Source organism: Danio aesculapii, chromosome 11 (assembly GCF_903798145.1).
Source record: "Danio aesculapii chromosome 11, fDanAes4.1, whole genome shotgun sequence".
In the NCBI taxonomy this organism is placed as follows: domain Eukaryota; kingdom Metazoa; phylum Chordata; class Actinopteri; order Cypriniformes; family Danionidae; genus Danio; species Danio aesculapii.
Window position 1 is genome coordinate 5,851,203 of NC_079445.1, and position 16,785 is coordinate 5,867,987.

Here is a 16,785-nt window from a genome sequence, read left to right on the forward strand (position 1 = left end):
ACTGTGATATTCTAAAACAGATCCTTAGCGTTTAGCCCTGTATAAGTCTGAAATTTCCTTCATAATGGTCTTAAAAATGTCTTAAAAGGTCATGCCTGCAGAAACCCTGTTATCAGATATTCTAATTACAATGAAATTAATATATTTACACTTGTTATAATGTAATTTTTTTATTTTCTGTGTATCGTTTGGGCCTTTAGGCTTTATAATTAGTTTTATATGAAAACAATACTAAGAATTGTGTTCAGATATAAGAAATAGTTCACCTAGAAAGTAATAATGTAAAATAATTTGTAGAAAAAATATTACCAGTTAATTCTCATCCTTTACTCTTTTAACTTTTGTTTCTTTAGCGTAAATAATAAAAGGAGAACTTTAGCAGCATGTTCAAGCTGTTCTTTCTCTACTATTAATCAAAAAAGAATTGAAACTAGGGTCTGTCAAGCCATAAAATGAGCATAACATGTGGACAGCTTGCTATAAACCAACTTTCTTTGAACTCCACAGAAGTACAAAAATAAGGTTTGTATACACATATGAGTGTGAGAAAGTGATGTTTTTTTTTTTGAGGGATGTTTCTTTAAGAGAGCATGCATATTGACCGCTTTACATGCTTGTTTGAAGTGTGGGCTTGTAATCTCTTTTTGGAGTGTTTGATTTGCTCTTTGAGAAAAAGGGTTCAAAGTTCACCTTGCTCATGTCAGATGTAACCAGCAGCATGTGTGTTTACTCTGGTTGGGATTGTTTCCTAAACCACACCTCATGGAAAACATTAAAGCGAACGCGGAACGCACATCACTTATTTGACTGCCTCTTCTTGTCTCTTTTCCTCAGGAGGTGTTTCCAAACGGCTCATTTCTACGTGGAGGACAGCAACTCACCCAGAGTCGTTCCCAATGAGAGCATTCCAGTAATCCCCATCCCAGGTTTGTCTCAGAATTTAGTGTCATGCAAGTGTTTTTGACAGGATCTGATGTCAGTATGGTTAAACAAAACATTGCATGCACGTCTTACCTGTTGCACTATGGGTAAAAGGTTGGATTACATAATATTTTGAACACTGCCAAGTTTGCACAAAGCCGTGGCTGTCATCTTAGCGGGAGACTGGTGGTGTGGAGGAGATCTCAACTGCGCGCTCTCTGCAGATTGTTATTCTGAGCGATTAGTGTAACATCTAAAAATCCATCGCTGCATTGATTTGAACATGAAGTGCCTTTAATGAAGTTTTCTGCTCTCTGGGAAACAGAGAGAAAAACAGCTGTGGCATTAGTTGCAGGGTGTTACGCCTCCTTGTGGTTAATCTTATAATAGTATATATTTTTCATGTCGTGTGGTGTTTTACGGACGCTGGGAAGTGCAAAACAACATTGCAAAGTGTAATGTTTTACTACTGTAGTTTCTGCCAACATACTGCGACGGGCGCTGCAGTTGCTATAGTTACGAAAACAGATCGTAACGAACCAGGAATGCTTTCCTTACAACAGCTTTGCATTAACATTACACATCATCGGTGCTGTTTTCTTTCGGTTAAGCGAGTCAAGACGTTCGCTTATCAAGTCAATCTCGACATTATGTGTGGAGGGCCTATAAAACTGGGCTGGGAACATGTAGAGACCGCACTGAAACAGCGATTTCATATGGATGCACTCCTGCGCGGACGTGCTAACTTATCACTCGTAAATATTAGTTTATGTATTAAAGAGCCCATATTATGGGTTTTTGAAAATGCCCTTCCATGTAGTGTGTACCACAGCTCTAAGTGAAGTGAAATATCCAGCTAAGGCTTAAATCTGTAAGTGTACAGTGTTTAAAACTATTGATTCATCTATAAAAGAGTCGACTCATAGTGCTTCAAACGAGTCGCCTTGATAACGAGTCATTAGGTGTTTCGCGATGACGCAGCCACGAAACACAAGCCTCGCCAGTAGTTACGCGCGCAAACCAGGGAGATTTGAAACCTGCGGCCCCGCCCACTAACACAGAAAAAACACTAGACACACACACACAGACGCCGCCGGTCCAATGAAGTCACGCTGTGCTCAGATGGATAATATTGACAGTCTCTACCCAAAGATGAGTTGTTAACCTGGTACAGTACACGCGGTTACTCTTTATATTCTTTATATATTCTCTTTATATCACATGTAAGCCACGTTAAAAACGCGACGCGTGCCGCTTTGTTTACGGATTTAACGTTAAAGGCTTTTGTGAGCTCGCGTTCCACTGCCGTTTGTCGTTGCTATGGCGATCGATCGTAAGCTAGGAGACTTGTGTCACTTTCCCTAGTTCTTCTGAGGAGCGTTGTGTGTGTGTGTGTGTGTGTGTGTGTGTGTGTGTGTGTGTGAGAGAGAGAGAGAGAGACTCGCGTCGCTTTCCCTAGTTCTTCTGAGGAGCGTTGTGTGAGAGAGAGAGAGAGACTCGCGTCGCTTTCCCTAGTTTTTCTGAGGAGCGTTGTGTGTGTGTGTGAGAGAGAGAGAGACTCGCGTCGCTTTCCCTAGTTTTTCTGAGGAGCGTTGTGTGTGTGTGTGAGAGAGAGAGAGAGACTCGCGTCGCTTTCCCTAGTTCTTCTGAGGAGCGTTGTGTGTGTGTGTGAGAGAGAGAGAGACTCGCGTCGCTTTCCCTAGTTTTTCTGAGGAGCGTTGTGTGTGTGTGTGTGTGAGAGAGAGAGAGAGAGAGAGAGAGAGAGAGAGACTCGCGTCGCTTTCCCTAGTTCTTCTGAGGAGCGTTGTGTGTGTGTGTGTGAGAGAGGGAGAGGGAGAGAGAGAGAGAGAGAGAGAGAGAGAGAGACTCGCGTCGATCTCCCCCGTTCTTGTGAGGAGGGTTGTGTGTGTGTGTGAAAAAAGCCTTACACTATGAAGCGTGTGTGCACTGTGACTACTTTTATATAGTTGATTACCAGCTGGGCATTTCACTCTGTCTCGTGCTGAAGCCTGTCACTGTCGACCAATCGCAGCAGGCTGTCATCGGTCCAATCAGCGCAGATTAGCTTCGCGCTGAGGAGGGGGTTGGGAACAAATGAATCGCTGAACGATTCATATGGGAGTCGTTGGGATAATTAGGTAAAAATAAATGCAGGTTATAAGACCATCAAAGTGTTTTATGACCTTGCATGCATATTAGACTGTTGTTGGAGACCCTTACAACCTAAATATGACCCTATTTCATGTATAATATGGGCTCTTTAAAGGGCACATAGTTTACCTCTTTTTTATGATTTAATACTAATATTATGGTTCTTCTGAGTGTGCCAGTTTAGGTTCAGTTTAAAACACAATTCAGATTTTTTTTATTATAATGTGTTAAAAAGTGTCATGTTGGGGGCGTGTCCACAGTTCACTGATTTAGGGGTGTGTTGCTTCACATGTAAATTAGTTTCGGCTTCCCGCCAATGTAACAAGGGGGCGGGGCCATGAGCTCACCCGCTCTGCGTTTGCAACAGAGTCTGACAGTCAGACGGAGAAGGAGTGAGAGGATCACCATTCAGTCGTACATGTACGACTCTGACACAGACCAAGCAGAGAGTACAAAATCATTTGTGTCTTTGTACAGTTTTACAGCCAACTGTGTGCTAGTTTCAAGTGCCGAGCTTGAACACAGAAACTAATAACCACGCACACTGAATTAACTTTGACTGAGGCACCGGATGCGCCACTCGAAGCCGCGACACGGCACACCAGACACTCTCTGTGGCGTGGCAGAAACATGAAGTGTCCCGAATCGTCGCGCCACGCATTTTTGAATTCTAAACATAGGTTTCTGCAGTGGTCCGCGGCGCCCAGCCGTCAACTTGAGTGTACCCTGATAGAAACCTATGTTTAGAATTCTAAAACGCATGCTAGTTAAGATCACAGGGAGCTTCTGGGATCGCGAGAAATGCAAACGGCTGAAGTATAAGGTAGACTCAATGAGAAGTACACATGTTTGCAAACCTACCTAAAGATACAACTAATAATTCCGATTAGAGCGATAATGTGGAGAATATTGCTCTTGTGTTGAGCCCAATGAGCCTTACATTTAAAAATAGAGCTAGGGTGTTCCTTTAATGATATCGCATCGACTCACGCTAAAAATGTCGGACGTGAATCAACAAACTGAGGATATGATGACGCGCCTGTCAATCAATATTGGTGTGCGGACGGACCGCTCTCCTACGTAAAGTTGTGGTCGGTTTGAAAACCGCTTCAATTGGTCCACCGTTTTTTATGTTGTTAAATTGAAAAAAAAACACTGGGTGTGCTTATATCACCCCAATATGACGCTCTATACAACATACATGCACATATGTCTGTCCAAACAGCTTGAAAAGTAGATTTTTTACCATAGGTGCCCTTTAAACTGAGGGATTTTTTGGTTAAGGACTTCGTGCAAACAAGCCCTGCACTCTCCGGCCACGTCACTTGCATCGACATCTGCATTCTTGTTTGCAATCGCCCTGGGACTTGCTGAGTAAAGAATAGTTTCCCCAAGTCGTTTAAGAATCATTGCTGTAAGTCCATAATGTGTATATGTTAGTTGTAATACTACAACTCCTTGAAATGTTTAAAATAAAAACAAAAATTCTAATTTGCCTGTTTTTTTTTAATTCATAACTGTGGAAGAATACTTTGTGTATATTTAGAACTGATAGTTGTTGATTCAAATTAATAATAAGCTTTGCTGGTATAAATGTTAATAGTAGCCTGCTTTGGTAAATTTACATTAAAGTATTATAATCATATGATGGATACACAAACAGCTTTTCGGGGGGTGGGGGATCAGTCATGGTGTACAACTTGAGAACTTAGAATTATTTGACAACGTCGTCACTATCAACGCAATCGAACTGGAAACTTACTTTTGGTTTATTTGTGTTGATTTAAAGTGCCGTGACAGGTGCAGGTGTCGATTGTAAATGACATCACTTGCATAGGAAGCATGGGTGCCTGAGCATTCAAGCCCGAGCATGCAAGTGCAACTCTGCAGCCAGACCCTTCTCGCAAAATGGATAAAACAACCCTCGACCGCAGTCCATGTTTGGTCACCCTAACTTTATTTACGCAATGTACTCCACAACACGAATTTACTGCGCTCACCACCAACGACAACAACACTTTTCCCTGTGTCACTTCCGGTGTGTGGTACATTCTGTGTCACTTCCGGTGTGTGGTACATTCCCTTTCCGTAAGGAATATGTCATTGTAAAAGTGTTTCGGGACTGGTAAAACTGTTTTGCGTCTTGTTAATTTTTTTTTTCTAAAATGTAAATTAGTTTGGTCCTTGGTAAAATCGTTTTTCCTATTTAATTGTGTCTTATGATAGGTAAAAATGTTTTTCAAAATGTAAATTTCGCTCCAGCTTCGTAAAAGTGTTTCACACTTTGTAATGTTGTTTTGCACTTCCCGGCCACCGTAGTGATTGTACTGCCACTATTTGAACAAACACCCAGGCCTAAAGATTTAGGTTTCTCTCACACTACAAACATAAAAACCTACTACTCAACTAGTAGCCAAGCCATATGTAATCATCCGAATTATATTGTAGACTTAATTATTTTGACTTGGACCTTTAAGCAACACCTCATGACCTTTACAGTGGTCTCAAGCTCAATTCCTGGAGGGCCGCAGCTCTGCATAGTTTAGCTCCAACCATCTCCAACTCATACCTGCTTAATTGTCTCTAGTGAGCACCTTGATTAGTTGAATCAGCTGTGTTTGATTATAGTTGGAGCAAAACCGTGCAGAGCTGCGACCCTCCAGGAGTTTGAGACCTATGCTTTAGCAGTATCTGACAACCACCAACAACACCTGAGCAACAATCTGACATCCAAAGCCCTTAACAACCACCTAAAAATGTTCTGACAGTCACTTTAAGGTATATGGATTACACATTGATCCCTAGAAAAGACCTAACAATTATCTTAAAGGTGCTGTATGTAAGTTTGACACCTAGTGGTTAAACTAGGTATTGCATTTCTGGATCAAAACAAAGCGCAGGTTGCCAGATTGAGGACCAACAAGAGTGTGCCTGACTATCGAACCTAAATGCTGACTTTAATTGTGTTCTAAATAAAAGCAACGGCACACAGTAGAAGGTCATTACATGACATTTATTGCCATACTACTGAAAGCAGCAGCAGATAGTTCACCTCAGATCCTGAAAATGAAATAAACCTTTTTAAATTGAACTTTAGAAAGTTAGACTCAAAACCAACACATATCAGCGATTCAGCATCTACATTTAATAATCTTAAAGAGGTTTAATATATATATTAATTAGATTATAAACCTCACCATTTCGTTGGAGTGCAGTGAGTGCACTATTCTGTGCTTCTGAATGGCTGTATTTAAATAAAAAAGCTGACACCACTTTTGGCCGGTGATATATATATATATATATATATATATATATATATATATATATATATATATATATATATATATATATATATATATATATATATATATATATAATATATTATATATTATATATATATATATATATATATATATATATATATATATATATATATATATATATATGAGCAATATCACTCGTAGCAGTGCGGTATTGGCACTGGTGGGAGGCTACAGGCTAAGTGCCTTAGTGTCCCATCAGTGACGATATACAGCCATATCGCACTGCTATGAGTGTGGTATTGCGATTATACAACAGTCTGATGGCATAATTGTGTATCTTAAAAAGAAAATCAAACATGGAAAGCCTAAAAACCCTTTTGTATGAGGAACTACTTTCTTCCGCCATTCAATCATATCTGCAGCTGACGTCAGAACAGCAGAAACCATTGCTACTTCACAGATGTCACTTTAGAGCTAGTGTTTGAATGATTCTCTAGCGTAATGTCTAAAGTGATGACAAAAAAGGTGATTTTGCTGACATTTTAAGATTATAAGGCTGTCGGCTCCAGTGGTGTAGTGGAAAAAATTGTCACACACACAAACCTTGCTCACCAAATCCGATGCATTTTTTTTAACTGTTTCACAATCACCTGCCTCAATCGGTCTTTGTATGACGCATCTTTATATTCCATACTTTGCTTATAATAAAGGACTTTATGATGGGTCGTTGTGAGACCAATTGTAGATTAGTTTCTCCGACGGCATTTTGGATTTTGCCCTTTGCTTTTTTTGTCAAACCCACCTTGAAAATGCCTTTTTGGATGTAAAAAAATGGGGAAAAAAGAAATCAGAATAGAATTTTTTTTTATGATGAATGAAAGTTACAGTGGCAATACGATTGGATAATTTTGGATTTAGTGTGCAATAGCTTTAACCCTTTAACTGCCTGTTTTAAATAATGGTTTACACACACCGCATTGTTGGTTTACCAAAGAATCAAGCAAGCATAATTCCGTTGCACTTGATTTAGGTTTTATTGTAAAAAAACAAACAAACAAAAAAACAAGAAAGTATGTTAAATGAGAATCTAAAATATTTTATGGCACACTTCAAAACATTTAAATTGAAAAATTTGAATTTAGTATTCAAAAATGCTTTATTTTGATTATGTTTTAAAATAAATTGGTCTCACACTTCATATTTTCTAATTTTCACACACTATGAAACCCAAAAAGTTAAGGTAATTCAAACCATTTGAAGAAACCGATTGCAACAAACCATTTAAGTTCAAAAAGTAATCCTAATGAGTACTGTAAACTTCCATTTCCAAATCCATTTGAGTAAATGAAGCGATTTGAGCACAGTAAAACCCAATTAATAAAGAGAACTCAAACCAACTGAGTACTGTAAAACTCAATAAGTTAAGGCAACTCAAACTGTTTGAGGAAACCAATTGCAACAAACGATTTGAGTTAAAAAAAAAACTAATCTATATGAGTACTGTGAACTTACTCCATTTAAGTTGAAGTAATGAGGTATTTAATTAACTCATTACCTTCAACACTGAGTTCAAAACTCTTTTCAAATGAGTAGAATTAACTTTCAGTAAATTTTGAGTTCACTACACTCATTTCATTTGATAAAGTTTGGTAGAGGTTGATATTTTAGAAATTATGGGATGTGTTGAAACAAAATGCATTGAGTGTGTTAACTAGCGACATTATGAGTTTAGAAATGCAGTCCAAAATTGTTTTTCTTGGTGAGGCAGTTAAAGGGTTAAGTTGGACCAGATGAGAATGAGCTAAATTGAAGTGTTTTTTGATTGTGGATAGACACAGCTACGTTTTTGGGGAAACATGGTCTTGTCAGGTTCGTTTAGAGCCTTTGCGTTTGGCAGTAAAAATAAGTATGGTTTATCTGCAACCTCTGCATGTACACACACTCTTTAACACACGTACACATTAGCCATTAAGGTTGGAGCCAAGAAAATGGCTTCATCTGACTGGCCTGTATCTCTCTTTGGCTCATTGCCTTTGTGTGTTTGAGTAAATAATTAGTGGAGAGCGTAATGGAACAGAAGTGGACAGTGTGTGGGGTTTGTTCTGGGTCTGGAAGTTTCAGGTCGGGGTTAGTCAGTGTAGTGGAACCCAGATCTTAATGCAACGAGAGCCATTGATTTGCTCTGGCTTTCCCATAAGCACTTCATTGGAACCAATTTTCATTGTTACTCTGTGGCACGGCTCACAATACCAGTGGCATGGTGCCCTCAATCCAATTTGAGCATCTGTGTTCCAGCTTGGCAAGGTTTGGCCTCAGTATTTACAAAGATCCATTTAGTGTAGGTAGCAGACTCTCTCTCTCTCTCTCTCTCTCTCTCTCTCTCTCTCTCTCTCTCTCTCTCTCTCTCTCTCTCTCTCTCTCTCTCTCTCTCTCTCTCTCTCTCTCTCTCTCTCTCTCTCTCTCTCGCTCGGCTGGCTTTAACTCATATGCTGCTTTGAGTTCACTGTCCTTTCAAACATGGACACTTTCCTGCTAAATAGGGCCCTTAGTTTCTTCATGGATGCCAGAATTCATTTGGTAGCTGTATTATTTTGCAGGCACTTTGGATTACTGGCAGAACATGCGTGCATTGCTTTTTTTTTAAACACATACGCAACTGTTTTTAAATTGTAATAGTATTTCAGAATTATTAATTTATTGTTATGTTGGCCGAGTAAATGCAACCTTGAAGAGCATGAGTGACTTGAATTAAAAAATCAGATTAACCCCATCTTTTGAACTGTAGTGTATGTAAATATTGTATTATAAACTACTATGTAATGGCCTGTGTTTTGCCATGATATCTAGTTTACATAGCTTTGGATGTATGTATGGCTTCTTTATTGTTATCTTTACAAAAGTATTTGTCACATATTAAGATTTAGGCAGTATATTTGTAAAGAGGGACGGGTTGCAGCAGAGGAGAAGTTTCAGATGCAGCTTTATTTAGGCAAAGGGACAGTCATATAGGCAGGATCAACAGGAGCAAACGGTACAACATGTGTAATCCAGAAATACAGGCGAATGGTAAGGACAGGTGGTATAACAACAAACATGGGTCCAAAAAACACAAAAGGCAAGACAAGAAAAAACACTAGGAAATGCTCACTTACAGTAACCAAGACTCAGCAACTGTGTGCGTGCGCGCTGTGTTAGTAGTCCATCTGATAGTCCTGAACAGCTTCAGCTGTGTGTGTTTGCAGTCAGGGAGAATCTGGGCGAGGTGTGTGAGTGAAGTGCATGATGGGAACTGTAGTTCATTAAATTGGCAGATTTGTAGTTCACCTGTGATTTGCAAATGCTAGTGTTTTTTTGTTTTTTTTTTGGTCACATTTTTCATTAAGGTTTCATTAGTTAATGTATTTACTAGTATTAACTAAGCATGACCAATAGTTGTACAGCATTTTATTTAAATTCATTCAATTGAATGCATCGTTAGTTAACATGAACTAATAATGAACAACTTTATTTTCATTAGCTAACGTTAACCAACACGAATTAGTACTGTAATAAATGTTTTGTTGTCCCAGTGATGGGTTGCAGCTGGAAGGGCATCCGCTGCGTAAAACATGTGCTGAATAAGTTGGTGGTTTATTCCGCTGTGGCGACCCCTGATTAATAAAGGGACTAAGCCGAAAAGAAAATGAATGAATAAATGTTTTGTTCATGTTCAATTCAATTCATCTTTATTTGTATAGCGCTTTTACAATGTAGATTGTGTCAAAGCAGCTTCACATAGAAGATTTAAGTAAATTGAAACAGTGTCTGTTCAGTTTTAGTGTTTAAGTTCAGTTTAGTTCAGTGTGATTTAATTTTCACTGCTACTGCTAGTAAATACTTTAACTAACATTAACTAATACAACCTTATTTGTTACCATATGGGTTACCATTATGTATTTTTTGTCCTGTACTATTTGAAAGATGTTATATATAATGTTTTAAATGTTATATAGAGTTGAAGTCAGAGTTTATTTTTTCCCCAATTTCTGTTTAACGGAGAGCAGATTTTTTCAGCACATTTGTAAACATAATAGTTTTAATAACTCATCTCTAATAACTGATTTATTTTATCTTTGCCATGATGACAGTAAATAATATTTGACTAGATATTTATCAAGACACTTCTATACAGCTTAAAGTCACATTAAGAGGCTTAACTAGGTTAATTAGGCAGGTTAGGGTAGGCAAGCTATTGTATAACGATGGTTTGTTCTATTGACTATCGAAAAAAAAATTGCTTGAAGGGACTAATTATATTGACCTTAAAATGGTTTAAAAAAAAATATTAAAAAAACTGCTTTCATTCTAGCCGAAATAAAACAAATAAGACTTTCTCTGTTAAACATAATTAAGGAAATATAAAAAAAAGAGAGAAAAGAATTCAAAGGGGGGGCTAATAATTTTGACTTCAACTATATATTTACGTAACATATGTCAAATATGTTTGCAAGTAATAATAAATAAACTGACAATTGTGTTTCTAGTAGAATAACTTATATTAATTGTTTGTTTGCGTATTATCCAAAATAATAATACCAATGAAAGTGAAAATCCAGAAACTAACTAACCATGAGGCACTAATGAGGGTCTGCAGGATCTTTGGTTACAATCATCTGTTCTAGCGATGACGTTAAAGTTAGAATTGTTAGCCCTCCTGTATTATTAGCCCCCCTCAAAAAAATATCCACAATTTCTGTTTAATGGAGAGATTTTTGCAGCACATTTCTAAACAATAGTTTCAATAACTGATCTCTTTCATGACATTTACTAGATATTTTTCAAGATTCTAGTATTCAGCTTAAAGCGACATTTAAAGCCTTATCTAAGTTAATTAGGAAAGATAGGGTAATTAGGCAAATTATTGTATGATGATGGTTTGTTCTGTAGACAATAAAAATATATATTGCTTAAGGGGGCTAATAAAATTGACCTTAAAATGGCCTTTAAAAAATTTAAAACTGCTTTTATTCTAGCCGAAATAAACAAATTAGACTTTCTCTAGAAGAAAAAATATTATAGAAAATACTGTGAAAAATTCCTTGCTCTGTTAAACATCATTTGGGAAATATTTAAAAAAGAAAAAGAAATTGACTTCAGCTGTATGTACGTTTGTCTGTTTCAGATGACATGGAGGCCATTCCTGTGAAACATTTCATCAAGCATGTAGCAGAGCTCTACTCCAACAACCAGCATGGCTTCTCAGATGATTTTGAGGTAAGATCTTCCCTACCCCACACACACACACTCACACTTTACATGTGTCTGTAACTCTTCCCTTTCAGCAAACTCCCACAGACTTTTGTAAACACGCTTCCCGTCTGGTGTGGTTCCCTCGGCTTCGCTGCAGCGGTTCTGTTGACAGTTTCTGGTGTCAGTCTGTGAACAGCTGGGTCGGGATCCCTCCGCGGATGTTTGTTATTTCTGGCAGGTGGCCGTACAGGACAAGCCAGTTCAACTCAGCCTGTGTGAGAATGAATTAGGCCATCTGAACACTGCCGTCTTTTTTTTCACACCAAGTTTGAACTCTCTCTGCTGTGTGTGTGTGTGTTAGAATGATGCAGAAGCCAGAAAACCACAACAACATTCTGTCAGGCTAATGTGATGGCAGTTTGTACCAGAATGACTAGTAATTAGTTGTCCATTGAGTTTCGGGCTGCAGCGTCTGCATGTGCTGTCAGCTGAATAGCAATGAAGCAGGTTTGGCCCCCGATGATCACCTGCAGGTTAGAACTACACATACACACACACAGGCTGGGTTTTACAGTCTGTCTCTGCTGTGGATCAGTATTCTGAAGCATCCTGAAGTTCCTTTTACGCGGAAAATGGATGAGGTGTGAGAGCTCTGAAGGTTGCTGAAAACCTCTGAACATAGCTAAAATGGAGTGTTACAGAATATGTTGATTTGTAAAGTATAATCAGTTCAGAGGGCGGCACGGTGGCTCAGTGGTTAGCACTGTCTCATAGCAAGAAGGTAACTGATTCGAGTTTTGGCTGGGCAAGTTGGCATTTCTTCGTGGAGTTTGCATGTTCTCCCCATGTTGGCGTGGGTTTTCCTCTGGATGCTCTGGTTTCCACCACAGTCCAAACACATGCAATGTAGGTGAATTGAATGAACTAAATTGGCTGTAATGTAGGAGTGTGTGTGAATAATACATGCTTTTATTTGTATTAACCCGGAGATGGGAAGTAACCAAGTACAAATACTTTGTTACTCTACTTGAGTAGATGTTTCTGGTATCAGTACTTCACTAATTTTCTGACAACTTTTTACTTTTACTCCTTACAGTTTTACACAAATATCAGTACTTTCTACAGCTTAAATTTTAAAATCAGGCTCGTTATTTCATTTGAATGTGTTTTGTGGCACGATCTATATTATTTCTTGTCATTGTGCAATTTGAATGGCTATTTGATTCAGTCCATCTATTCTTTTTCATTGCTCTTCATGGCTTTTTAAACCTCTGATCACACACAGGCTTGTTTATTTAAGCTTACCATGTGAACGGCTAACATGGATGAGACATAGCGAGTCTGTGATGTAAACATGACTGATGTCATGTTTATACCGAATGATAATATGTGTTTTGGTCAATCGGATGACACGTAAAACAAGAGACGCATTCCTGCTTTCAAATCTAGTATTTAAAAAGGGGTTAAAGTCTTTTTGACCATATTGTATTGCAGTTTTTCCTCTAGGATATTTTCCAGCTGTGGCGGCAGGCCTTTTTTACACAGATCTACCAACTACCCGTGGCGTTGTTTCAATGACAAATGTCGTGAGCGCAGTATTAGAAGTCAAGATCACATTTATGTAATAGCCTACGAGCATGCGGATCTCTTTAGTTGCGCGCCGATTTTTTCTGCTCATGCACAAAACTTCTTGCACGCCCCCTCAAATATAAGCCACTTTAAGAGCACGCAGATCTTCATGTGCGCTCTCAAATAAACGCTGCTGAGGTGCGATTTGGTGCATTTATGTAACGAGTATGTCTCCAGCATTTATTAGATTTGCTAGGAATATTTATGAATGCCTCCGGTATTAATGCGTCCTGAAGTAAAGTAAAACGGCTATACGTTGTGTTTGCTGGCCTCACGCACCTGGCACAGCACTACTACGGTTACAGAAAAGTTTGCGCTGTTATAATTCACTTAACTTTTAATACGTTTTGGTGCGATTATCACCCGCTATTAAAAAGATAGAATGTTTTGAATGAGAAGCTGTAATGTAGCCGTGGCGAAATGAATCTTGGTGTGGCGGCCCGCCATGGAAGAATGAATGTAGAGGAAACCATGGTATTGTACTTCTCTGATCTTTAAATCTAATACCGCGTGGGAAAAAATGACCAATATCACATTTTAGTCAACATTTCGTTAATTATTGGGTTCTATCTGACATTTGTCAAAACTGAGTTATTGACATATTCTTATTAAATAACAGCTTATTTATATTATGGGATGTTTTTTGTAAGTTTTTTACATTTTAAGACTTTTTATTTAAAAAATAAATGTTACACACATACTGTTTGCTACATGGAATGCAAAAACTTATATGTATATATATATAGCTATATAGTCTTATATATATATATATAGCTGAGACACCATGGATTCAAACTCTTCCTCTCTGCATGCTAGTCAGGAACTCTCACCGCTCCACTAAATCACTTGAAACCTCAACTCTACAACGTGGAGTAGAATTCCTCAATTTGCTTAACTGATTCTTTGCTGAAGCTGATTCAAACCAATACAAAAGAATTACCACCAGGTGTTACTGTAGAGACTGATTTCGAAACATTTCGAAGCTTCGACACATTTGCTTCACCTGTTTCAGTGTTTTATGAATCCTCGCTTTGCCCACAATGTAAAAAATAAATCCGTAACATTTACGGTAAAAAAGCGGTAGCTGTGGTTGCCAGTATTTTACAGTTAAAAATACAGTACAAACCGTAAAAGTTATTTCTCATTTTTACAGTAAACTACCGTATTTCATTAATTTATAGAGGTAATATGTTTGTATTTTGAATTACCAACTGCTAGATACTTTAACACAGCCATATGCAGGTGATGATGAGAAAGTTACATATTGAACCAATGCTCAACCCAAACAACTTCTCTCACAAGCAGAAAAGTGTATCAGTGTATAGAACGTGCTTCAATGTCATTCACACAGCTACTAAACACCAGTATGGTAACACGCATAAAATTAAAGTCATGAAATAAACATTATCAACATTAGATGTAGCATAAATCTCTAATGTACAGAACTGATGGGGAAACAACTGAAAAGATCCACAGTAATGTCAACAAAAAGCATAACAAATGTTGTGCCATGCAGGGAAGTCTGGGGAAGTCAATTTACGGTTATTCGCCGTATCAGTACTACTGTAGCATTTTTACAGTTTTTTACCGTTAAAATCACGGCCATTTTTTTATAGTACACCACTATTTTTACAAAGAAAATGGCACCCACCCTCCTACAGCTTCCGGTCCTACAGGTTTGCAGGCACGATTAAGACAAATGTGAAATACTGTTGTACAGGGGCGATTTTAGGATTTTCATTCAGATCAGGAACAGATCATTTTGGGGCAAACAAAGAAAAATGTATATACATTTACACACATATACATATTTAAATAAGAATTTAAAATAATACATTAAAATTAGGGAAGTCTAATCAGAAAAATAAGTGAGTATACCGAGGGTATATGCAATTATTGATCCTCAGAAGTGGTAATACCCAAACAGCTCATGGAAAAAAGTAAGCATACTGAGTATACGTGCGTATAGCAAGGACTACACCACTGGTTGCCGCGTTGACTCGTTATCAAGGTGACTCATTTGAAGCACTATGAATCGACTCTTTATAGATGAATCAACAGTTTTAAACACTGTACACTTACAGATTTAAGCCTTAGCTGGATATTTCACTTCACTTAGAGCTGTGTTACACACTACATGGAAGGTCATTTTTAAAAACCCATAATATAGGCTCTTTAAGCTTGCAGGTGCAACCAATCAACGTCCTCACCTGGTTGAGAAACAGGTAACAGAAAGAGAGAGAGGCTGTTTCTCAATTAATTAGATTTGTAATGAATTTATTTTCAAATTACAGACATTGTAATTACAGAAATTGTTTTTGTGGTATTTATTTGGTGTCGTGCAAAGAACTTCACAAAAATAATCCTTTATTTATGGATAATATGTGCCTGTAAATATCATTACTGTGAAAAGGAACTATTTTTTTTACGTTATATTACCCAGTGATGTTGTTTTTGGGGGAAAAAAGTGTAATCTGAAGCACATATTTCCATTGAGCCTGTGTTGGAAAATAAATGGATCTAAACTCTTATTAAAGTTTATTAAATATCAATTCAAAGTTGCTTTATTGGCATGACTATAAATGATACAAAATATCCCTATCAATCCCTGCTTGTTATGTTTGTCGTACAGCAATTCATTGGATTTAGCATCAAAAGTAGGTCTCCTTCTTTCCCTCTTTCAGAGGAGAAAATGAGGGAGGGGTCTCAGGGGGTCACTGAGGGTCCCCTAAGGGCCTCGCTTGGCCCCTTTGTTCAATACTGGCTTGATTGGCGCAGGGATGTGCCTCAAAAGTGTGTGTTTGCGTGTGCATGTAGGCTTGATGGACATTGGGAAGTGGTTCCAAGGGGCGCTTCTGATGCTGTTTCCCCTCAATGGATTCCTCTGTGGTTCCTAACCCTTCTCTCTCGCCTCCACTGCTCGAGCAGAGAGAAAGAGGGATGACAGCTGTGCCAAACCCCCTTTTGGACGAGCCCCCCAGGCCCCTGACAAGTGGCTTTGTGCAGCTCGGCCTGAAGAAAGCAGTGGTGGGGTGGCAGTGATCATGGGAGCCAGGAGGAGTGGAAGGGTATTGGCTTGGCCTGGACAGGCACGGGGATTATGTGAAGCTCAGGCATGAGATTTTTAGGGGGAGGAAAGAAACAACCCCAAAGGAGGGGGAAAAAAAAGGAAGAGGACACTTGGAGAACTTTGGCATTCAGCTGAAAGCGAAAGGAGAGTGAATGGAGAACGCTAGAAGAGTTTCTTCTTGTATTATTCATTTATTTATTTACTCATTCATTAATTCATTCATTCGTTTTAAGACTTTTTAAAACAAAATCAATCTTTACTTTATTGCTAATGAATAATGAGATTTATGTCATCTCATAAGTCACATGATTTTGAGATGATGACACACACCATTCCACTCTGTGGAAAAAAATTGTGTATTTTTATGGAAACACTATCAACATCCAAATGTGGTGCCTAAATAAAGTTGTGGTCACACTAGAGTTTGAACTTGCGAAATTCTGTCGTCTGGCGCTGCGAAAAGGGGCGGGATTAAACAAGATGATTCCATATTCGAAATTTCTGTCCAGAGGTCATGTTTTG

The 16,785-nt window shown here is 38.3% G+C and overlaps 1 protein-coding gene across 2 annotated transcripts in view; it reads left to right on the plus strand.

Moving 5' to 3' along the window:
- Positions 1 to 16,785, plus strand: part of ptprga (protein tyrosine phosphatase receptor type Ga) — a 592,629-nt gene that overhangs the window by 539,166 nt on the left and 36,678 nt on the right. For both annotated transcript variants that reach the window (XM_056467738.1, XM_056467739.1), the window contains exons 15-16: positions 835 to 926; positions 11,497 to 11,588. In XM_056467738.1, the coding sequence (XP_056323713.1) occupies positions 835 to 926; positions 11,497 to 11,588 (184 nt within the window). The remainder of the gene's footprint in view (positions 1 to 834; positions 927 to 11,496; positions 11,589 to 16,785) is intronic.